This window comes from Hyla sarda, chromosome 1, assembly GCF_029499605.1.
Source record: "Hyla sarda isolate aHylSar1 chromosome 1, aHylSar1.hap1, whole genome shotgun sequence".
NCBI classification, from domain to species: Eukaryota; Metazoa; Chordata; class Amphibia; order Anura; family Hylidae; genus Hyla; species Hyla sarda.
Window position 1 is genome coordinate 20,571,084 of NC_079189.1, and position 10,167 is coordinate 20,581,250.

The following is a 10,167-nucleotide window of genomic DNA, read 5'->3' on the forward strand; positions in this document are numbered from 1 at the left end:
GGCATAAGGAGTGAGTTGTAGAGGTAGTGGAGGTGGAAGCAGTGGCCGAGCATAGCATTAGTAGGACTGGTAGTGGTGATATTGTAAGGCATTATAGTGGAGATGCTGAAGGGGAGCACATGGAGAGACATCCCAAAGCCTGGCCAGAAAGGAAGAATTTTGTCAATTTTTTTCAAATTTCAAAAAGTTATTTCTCTAGTACAGTTCAAACCAAAAGTTTGGACACATCTTCTCATTCAGAGTTTTCTTGATTTTCATGACTATGAAAATTGTAGATTCACACTCATCAAAACTATGAATTAACACATGTGGAATTATATACATAACAAAAAAGTGTGAAAATATGTCGTATTCAAGGTTCTAGCCACCTTTTGCTTTGATTACTGCTTTGCACACTCTTGGAATTCTCTTGATGAGCTTAAAGAGGTAGTCACCTGAAATGGTCTTCCAACAGTCTTGAAGGAGTTCCCAGAGATGCTTAGCACTTGTTGGCCCTTTTTGCCTTCACTCTGCGGTCCAGCTCACCCCAAACCATCTCGATTGGGTTCAGGTCTGGTGACTGTGGAGGCCAGGTCATAAGGAGCAGCACCCCATCACTCTCCTTCTTGGTCAAATAGTCCTTACACAGCCTGGAGGTGTGTTTGGGGTAATTGTCCTGTTTAAAAATAAATGATGGTCCAACTAAACGCAAACCGGATGGAATAGCATGCCGCTGCAAGATGCTGTAGTAGCCATGCTGGTTCAGTATGCCTTCAATTTTGAATAAATCCCCAACAGTGTCACCAGCAAATCCCCCCCCCCCCCCCCACACCATCACACCTCCTCCTCCACACCAGCACACCTGTGAAGTGAAAACCATTTCAGGTGACTACTATATTTTCAGTTGTTTCACACTTTTTTGTTATGTATATAATTCCACATGTGTTAATTCTTAGTTTTAATGCCTTTAATGTGAATCTACAATTTTCATAGTTAGGAAAATAAAGAAAACTCTGAATGAGAAGGTGTGTCCAAACTTTTGGTCTGTACTGTATGTACAGATCTGCTACAAATCCCAAAAAAGGAGAGTTTAGTCTTATTTTTTTTTTATTTCAAAAAGCTATTTTTATAGTGTGTATGGACCCTTCTCAAAAAGGGAGAATTTTGTATCATTCTTTCAAATTTTAAAAGCAAGTTATTTAATGTTTACAGATTATTCAATAGCCTATTGCAATATCTTGTTGCAACGATAAAGGGATGATTATATATATATATATATATATATATATATATATATATATATTTATTTTATTTTTTTTCACATTTAACAAAATCACTTCTTTACTGTGTAAATGTCCTGTTGCAACTCCCAAAAGGAGAATTTTCTATATTTTTTTCTAAATTTCAAATGCGATTTGTCACTACTTGTCACTATTTTGAGACACCGTCACCAATCCTGTTGCAACTCACCAAAATGGATAATTTTTGGAACGCTTGGAAGAAGCCATTGTATCTTCCAATACCTTGATATGCATTTTAACACAACCAGGGATACTTTATCTCCCCCTCCCCCCCATTGTAGCATTAGGTAAGATTGTTTAGCGCAGCAGGCATTATCACCCCTAAGCAAACAAGCTGGTCTGCCAGCAATCTGGAAAAATTCCCATTTGTTAAAATGAATCAGATGAAGCAGTGAGGAATTTAAACCTTGTGTGCCAGATGCCACTGATCAGACAGTACTACCAACACCAATGCTGTCCTATACCTACTACAACTCACCTTCTACAACCAGACCACCGCTACCTCCTGTCCTATCTGCTGGCTGCCACGACTCCATCTAGTCTGCCACGTCCTGTTCAACGCTGGTAACTAAACCTCCCACCAGTCTGTCACTTTTGGACTTTGGTATTTTTTTATGTGTATGCCATCGAACATGTGGTTTAGCTAACCCTATATTTTAATAGTTTGGACATTTACACACATGGTCTTACCACATATGATTATTTTAATTTTTTGTTACATTATTTTATTTAAAAAAAATGGGAAAGGGGGGGGGGGTGATTTAAACGTTTAATAGGGAAGGGGCTAATTCCCTTTTAATAGCTTTTTTTTACACTTTTTGTTTTAGCCCCCATGCAATCTTCTGATTGCATATACTGATCATGAAATTTTCTGAATGCATATACTGACCACAGCATAGCATTGATCAGAGTAACCAGCGCTCTGCTGCTCTAGCCTGGGCAGGCTTGGAGCAGCAGATCGCCAAACAGATGACGGAGGTAGAATGCATTGCAAAATTGGTACCAATAAAAAGTACAGCCTGTCCCGCAAAAAAAAAAAAGCTCTCATACAATGTGGTTGGATGAAAAAAAAGTTATGGCTGTCAGAACATGACAACACAAGGCAGAGGAAAAAAGAGAAGAAGAAGAAAAAGAACATAAAAAAGCTATATAAATTGGGTATCGCCATAATCATACCGACCCACAGAATAAAAATAACATAATTTTTACTGTACTCTCACCAAAAAAACTATGAGGCCAATTTATGGAAAAATTATTACAAACTTTATTGAAAATGCAATAAAAACACACATAAAATTACAAAAAGTGTAGTCACAGAACACATACTGAAAAGGCGATGAGAATGTCCCCAGTACATAAAAAGAGCCGAATAGTAGAGAGCCTTTTTCAACGCAGTCACTTGATTATTAGGATATCAGGAGAGTAATGAAGGCACAGAAATGCATATAAGAATAAGACAGTCACACATAAAAGCTAACACAGGATCAGTGACAGGGTAAAGGGTAAGATGTAAGGAATACAAACAGATACTGGTCATGCACCCTATCATGGGACAGCTCACCTACCCCGAACGAGTTTCCGTCGCTTCGTCAGTATTCTCATCGCTTTTTCAGTATGTGTTCTGTGACCACCGACTCATTACTTTTTGTAATTTTATGTGTGTTTTTATTGCATTTTCAATAAAGTTTGTAATCATTTTTCCATAAATTGGCCTCATAATTTTTTGGTGACAGTATTGTATTGTGGCCTATGGTGTTATAATTGTTTGAAGTAAATTTTTGGCTAACAACATTTTTTTATTGTACAATGAATTCCATTAAAAAAAATTTAAAAAATGCCAGAAATTTTTCAATTTTTCACAATATTTTGGAGTTTTCGCAAAAAATTCTGCAAGAATCAACAAACATTTATAACTAATATAAAGTACAATATGTCACAAAAAAAACAAATCTTAGAATCATGTTGCTAAGAAAAAGCATGTCAGAGGTATTATGACTTAACCCCTTGGGGACGGAGGGTTTTCCAGTTTTTGCACTTTCGTTTTTTCCTCCTTAACTTTTAAAAATCATAACCCTTTCAATTTTGCAGCAAAAAATCCATATGAGGGCTTATTTTTTGCGCCACCAATTCTAATTTGTAATGACATCAGTAATTTTACCAAAAAACTACGGCAAGACAGAAAAAAAATTATTTTGCGACAAAATTGAAGAAAAAACGCCATTTTGTAACTTTTGGGGGCTTCCGTTTGTACGCAGTGCATTTTTTTTTGTAAAATAACAACGTATCTTTATTCTGTAGGTCCATAATGATTAAAATGATACTCTACTTATATAGGTTTTATTTTGTCGTACTTCTGGAAAAAATGATAACTACATACAGGAAAATGTATACGTTTAAAATTATTCTGACCCCTATAACTTTTTTTAATTTTCCGCGTATGGGGTGGTATGAGGTCTCATTTTTTGCATCGTTATCTGAAGTTTTTAGCGGTACCATTTATGTATTGATCGGACTTTTTGATCACTTTTTATTCATATTTTCATGATATAAAAAATGACCAAAAATACGCTATTTTGGACTTTGAAATTTTTTTTTTGCACATACGCCATTGACCATGCAGTTTAATTAATGATATTTTTTTTTATAATTCGGACATTTCTGCGCACGGCGATACCACATATGTTTATTTACATTTTTATTTACACAGTTTTTTTTTATAATTGGGAAAAGGGGGCTGATTCAAACTTTTATGAGGGAAGGGGTTAAATGATCTTTATTCACTTTTTTCACTTTTTTGTTGCAATGTTATAGCTCGCATAGGGGCTAGAACACTGCACACACTGATCTTTTACATTGTTCAGTGGTTTCTAATAGGAAACCATTGATCAATGATTCTGCCGCTTGACCGCTCCTGTCTGGACCTCAGGCACTAAGCAGTTATTCGGCGATCGGACACCAGGAGGCAAGGTAGGAGACCCTCCTCATGTCCCAGAGCTGTTCGGGATGCAGCTATTTTGCCGCAGACATCCTGAACAGCCCCCTGAGCTAACTGGCATTGTTTTAGTTTAGACATGGCGCTCAACTTTGAACGCGGTGTCTAAACGGTTAATAGCGCGCCGCACGCTATTAGCCACGGATCCCGGCCGGAGTGGCCCCGCATTATAGAAAGGGAGGGGGCTGAGGGTGTATAAGTACGCTCTTCGTCCCCAAGGAGTTAAAGAGACACTGGTCAGATTTGAAAAATTGGGCTTGGTCATTAAGGTTAAAACAGGCAGCATCCTTAAGGGGTGAGGTATGGTGTATGTTATTAATGTTTTAATGTTGTGTAATATTTTTAGTATGTACTAACAATTTTAAAATAAATAAAAAGGAAAATGGTGATGGTATAGGAATAAGTGCAAGTCTACATTAAAAAAAAAAAAAAAAACATTTCTATTACCAGTTATTTTGAGGCCTCTAGCTGTACATGGGGTCTACCAGTTTTATTATTATATAATTATAATATAATATGAAACACTTTATGCACACAACGGATCCTATTCTAGCCTAATTCTGCTCTATTGCAAAACAATTTGTTTCTACATTTGTTTCTATGTTTATAGTAGTTTATGTGCAAGATTCCAAATGAAAAAGTGAAATTTACGGTAATATGTCTAAGGCTAGCTTCACACTGCCAATGAGCTTTCCTAAAGAGGGCTCTGTAACTCAAACCGTTGAAAGGATAGGTGTAGAATGGAGAAAAAAATTACTACATGTCCGATATTTCTTCTTCGCTCCACTTCCTTAACATAACAGAAACTCGATGATGAAAGTCAATGGGATCCAATGGGAACCAGAGGTGTCAGTTGTGCAAAATATCCGTCTGGCTCCGTTGTTTGGTGCCGAACAGACCCTGAACAGGTTGGAGCACAATGGAGGTGTGCACAGAGCCTATGCGGTGGCATAAAAAATACAAATATAAAAAATAAATATAAATATAAAAAATAATCGGAGCTTCCTTGGCAGTCCACCACTCCGTGCTAACTGTTGAGAAAGTAAATTTGTTATCATAAAGAGTTTGTTGTTACATTTATCTTAAAGGGGTACTCCAGTGGAAAACATTTTTTTTTAAATCAACTGGTGCCAGAAAGTTAAACAGATTTGTAAATTACTTCTATTTAAAAATCTTAACTCTTCCAGTACTTATCAGCTGCTGTATGCTCCTGAGGAAGTTCCTTTCTTTTTGAATTTATTTTCTGTCTGACCACAGTGCTCTCTGTTGACAACTCTGTTTGTCTCAGGAACTGTCCAGAGCAGGAGCACATCCCCATAGCAAACCTCTCCTGCTCTGGGCAGTAACTGACATGGACAGAGGTGTCAGCAGAGAGCACTGTGATCAGACAGAAAGACATTTAAAAAGAAAAGAACTTCCTCTGGAACATACAGCAGCTGATAAGTACTGGAAGGATTAAGATTTTTAAATAGAAGTAATTTACAAATCTGTTTAACTTTCTGGCACCAGTTGATTTTTTTTAATTGTTTTTCCCCGGAGTACCCCTTCAAAGGGATACTCCCGAGCCCCAGCATTCTGAACATCTGTTTGGAGCGGGAATACCCCTTTAACAAACCAAACCACTTTTTTTGTGGAAAGGCTAATATTGTTCTTTTCATGAAACACATACAGATGGGTCCTTCTTTACCGTTTCTCATGACTAGCATACTCCAAAATGTGTGCTGAGATGACTAGATTGTGAAAAATATATCTTATGATACTCATTGGGAATATGGATATGTTAGGAAATTTGCATGAATAATGAGACGTGTTATCCTATTGAACTAGCAATGGAAGTACTGTTTGTTTGTACATTTTTTTTTTCTTTTTTGGGGGGGGGGGGGTGTAACAGCAAGTGGAGCCATGGGCTCCTTTAAGCAATTGAAATGTATATTTTACACAATAAAGTTATAGCATCCTGTAGTAGACACATACTGTTAACCTGGGTTAATCTGGAAAAATTAAGAAAAATTTCCTTCTGATTGCATAATTTTTTGAATTATTTTAAAATTAACAAAAAAATAATAATTTCTACTTTATCTGATAGACTTCAATTGTAAGACTAGGTTCACGTTGCCGCTTTCATTCGGCTCCTTAAGGATCGGGTCATTTAAAAAAACATTTTTTTTACATTTTTTTTTTCTTGAGCCAAACAGACCCTGAAACGGGTCAGAGGCAAATGGCTACTGCCGGGTCCCGATGGACCCCATTCACTTGCATGAGGTCCTTCGGCGATCCGGCAATTTTTCAGGAGGTTAGCTGAGAATTTTTTTCAATGTTTTGCTTGTGTTTCTGTTTAGAAACATAAGAATAAGAGTGAACATGACTACAACATTGTCTGGAGGTGCACACAAACCAATGGGCTCAAAATGTAAATTTTTTATAGATTTTTAGATTTTTAGATTTATATGTTTTCTACACTCACCTGTGTATATCCATATAAGCTTAACAGCTGGGCCATAGGGAGAGTAGTACCAGACTGTAAATCCCCAATAAAACCGACCACTGCATCATTCTCCATACAGGAATAGTTTGGAGCTGTCACTGTGTGTCCAGACAGTATCTGCAGAACATCTTTTATAACTTTATTCTCATGTCCACAAGAGTCATATATGTGATATCCCAGGGTGACATTGGGAAGGATATCTGAACTATTGTTGATTTCTTCTATAGCAAAGAGAAAAGCCCTCAGATGTGTATATTCTCTGGGGTGAGCACTATGGAACAATAGGTAAAGATTATGTTGCTAGACATGTACCAGAATGTTCCTCTATTTTACGCTAAAGGCAAAGAAGAGACTACCGTATATACTCGAGTATAGGCCGAGTTTTTCAGCACGATTTTCCGTGCTGAAAACACCCCCCTCGGCTTATACTCGAGTGAACTCTCCACCCGCAGTGGTCTTCAACCTGCGGACCTCCAGAGGTTTCAAAACTACAACTCCCAGCAAGCCCGGGCAGCCATCGGCTGTCCAGGCTTGCTGGGAGTTGTAGTTTTGAAACCTCCGGAGGTCCGCAGGTTGAAGACCACTGCGGCCTTCGACATCATCCAGCCCCCTCTCACCCCCCTTTAGTTCTGTACAGTACTCACCTCCGCTCGGCGCTGGTCCGGTGCTGCAGGACTGTCCGGAGAGGAGGTGGTCCGGTGGGATAGTGGTTCCGGGCTGCTATCTTCACCGGGGAGGCCTCTTCTAAGCGCTTCGGGCCCGGCCCCAGAATAGTCACGTTGCCTTGACAACGACGCAGAGGTACGTTCTTTGCCAACGTACTTCTGCGTCATTGTCAAGGCAACGCCTCTATTCCGGGCCGGAAGCGCGGAGAAGAGGCGCCCCTGGTTAAGGTAGCAGCCCGGAACCACTATCCCACCGGACGACCTCCTCACCGGACAGCCCTGCAGCACCGGACTAGCGCCCAGCGGAGGAGAGTACTGTACAGAACTAAAGGGGGGTGAGAGGGGGCTGGATGATGTCGAAGGCCGCAGTGGTCTTCAACCTGAGGACCTCCGTAGGTTTCAAAACTACAACTCCCAGCAAGCCCGGACAGCTGATGGCTGCCCGGGCTTGCTGGGAGTTGTAGTTTTGAAACCTCTGGAGGTCCGCAGGTTGAAGACCACTGAGGGCGGATGATGACAAGAGGATGATGAAGGGGGGGTGTGGGATGATGACAAGAGGATGATGAAGGGGGGGTGGTATGATGAAGGGGGGTGGGGATGATGACAAGGGGATGATGAAGGGGGTGGGGAAGATGACAAGGGGATGATGAAGGGGGGATGTGTGGAATGATGACAAGGGGATGATGACAGGTGATGATGATGAGGGTCTGGATGATGACAGGCGGTGATGATGATGAGGATGTTAATGACGGGGGTCTGGATGATGACAGGGGGGGATGATGTATTTCCAACCCTAGGCTTATACTCGAGTCAATAACTTTTCCTGTGGTTTTGGGTTGAAATTAGGGGTCTCGGCTTATACTCGGGTCGGCTTATACTCGAGTATATACGGTACATAGAAAATGTGATAATCTGAGTTAGAAATGTTAATCACTTAAGGACATATACGTACAGGTACGCCTTTGACCCCTGGGCCTTTACACACCAGAGCCTACCTGTACACCCTGAAGCATTAAAGGGGAACTCCGCCAAAAAACATCTTATCCCTTATCCAAAGGATCTCCATCCGCTCCATGCCGGATGACTGGAAACTACAGCCACCACGCTCCCTCCATTCATGCCTATGGGAGGAGGTGTGACGGCTACATACTAGCCCTCACGTCCCCTCCTATAGACATTAATGGAGGGGGACAAGCTTCCATTTTCCAGATGCCACCGCTGCCAGCTCGAAGATCTTTGGGGTCCCCAGTGGTGGGACCCCTTCAATCGGCAGAATACATCTTTACGTAACTTTGAAGCAAGCAGCCATGACATCTATCTGGGTTAGTATATAATTAAGCTGGGAGAGCTGGACTTTCTTCATAGAAAAGCCTAATGCAATAAATTCCCCCCCAATCACATTTCTGTTCTTCCCATAGAATCGGTACAGAGACATCAGGTGTGTAATATAGATCAAAACATTGCAAAATAATTGATCCCACCTTATCAAGGGCAGCCTGTGTGCCAAGGAGGGTTTCATTTGAGGACCAAGTATATGCACTGTGGGGTAATACAGATGAAAACATAGTAAAAACAGGCGCATGGTCAGAAATAGTAATATTCCCTATAACAGCAGATATGGGACAGGGCAGATTTCATAATAAAGACAGTGATAAGAGTAATGTGGGGATGAAAAAAGGTAAAATCCCTTTGGGAAGAGTGTAACATATGTCCTGTGTCTATGACATTTAGGGCAAATAACACTTGTTTCAATTTTCCTAACATATGATAAGAAATATGTGATTTAGAGTTGGAACAAAGGCTCCATAGCCATGGCCGGTGCTAGACTATTTTGCGCAACAGGCAAGACTAGCTACTACCGCCCCCATAGTCGGCCAAGATAGTCATGCCATATAAATTAGTTATTAATTCACATTTACAATATGTCCACTATATTTTGGCATCATTTGTTAAATGTCCTTTACTTTTTAAGTATGTTATAACTCTTTAACCTCTTAAGGATGCAGGGCGTACCTGTATGCCCTGCACCGGGTCCTGGTCTATAACTCTGGGTCACGCCGTGACCCCGCGTCATATCGGTCGGTCCCAGCGGCTAATGAAAGCCAGGACCTTGGGCTAATAGTGTGCAGCACCGATTGTTGTGCCGCGCGCTATTAACCCTTTGGACAAATTGTTCAAATTTGATCGCCACATCTAAAGTAACAAAAATGCACTCCTGGCAGCTCAGTCAGGCTGATCCGGACCATTGCGGTGAAATCACGATGTCCTGATCAGCTAGAAAGCGAGCGGAGGGTCTGTTACTTGCCTCTGGTGCGTTCGATCGGGGATTAAGTTGCTCCAAGCCTGAATTCCAGACTTGAACAATCGACCGTCGATAACACTGATCATTGACATGTTAATAGGGGGCTATAACATTGCAAAAAAAATAAAAAAAGTCAATGAAGATCATTTAACCCCTTCTCTAATAAAAGTAAGCATCACCACCCTTTTCCCATTTAAAAAAAACTGTAAATAAAAATAAACATATGTGGTGTCACCGCGTGCGGAAATGTCTGAACTATAAAAACTGCATGGTTAATGGTGTACGTGCAAAAAGTTTCCAAAGTCCAAAATTGTGTATTTGTGGTCACTTTTTATATCATGAAAAATGAATAAAAAGCAATCAAATAGTTTGATCAATACAAAAATGGTACTGCCAGACATCTCAGATCACGGCGCAAAAAATTAGCCCTCATACCGCCCCGT

The 10,167-nt window shown here is 40.3% G+C and overlaps 1 protein-coding gene across 1 annotated transcript in view; it reads right to left on the reverse strand.

The window, feature by feature from the left end:
• Positions 1-9,816, reverse strand: part of LOC130362525 (vomeronasal type-2 receptor 26-like) — a 69,505-nt gene extending 59,689 nt beyond the window's left edge. The window contains exons 1-2 of the mRNA XM_056567573.1: positions 9,728-9,816; positions 6,737-7,028 (exon numbers count right to left, since the gene is read on the reverse strand). Of these exons, the coding sequence (XP_056423548.1) occupies positions 6,737-7,028; positions 9,728-9,816 (381 nt within the window). The remainder of the gene's footprint in view (positions 1-6,736; positions 7,029-9,727) is intronic.
• Positions 9,817-10,167: the final 351 nt, after the last annotated feature.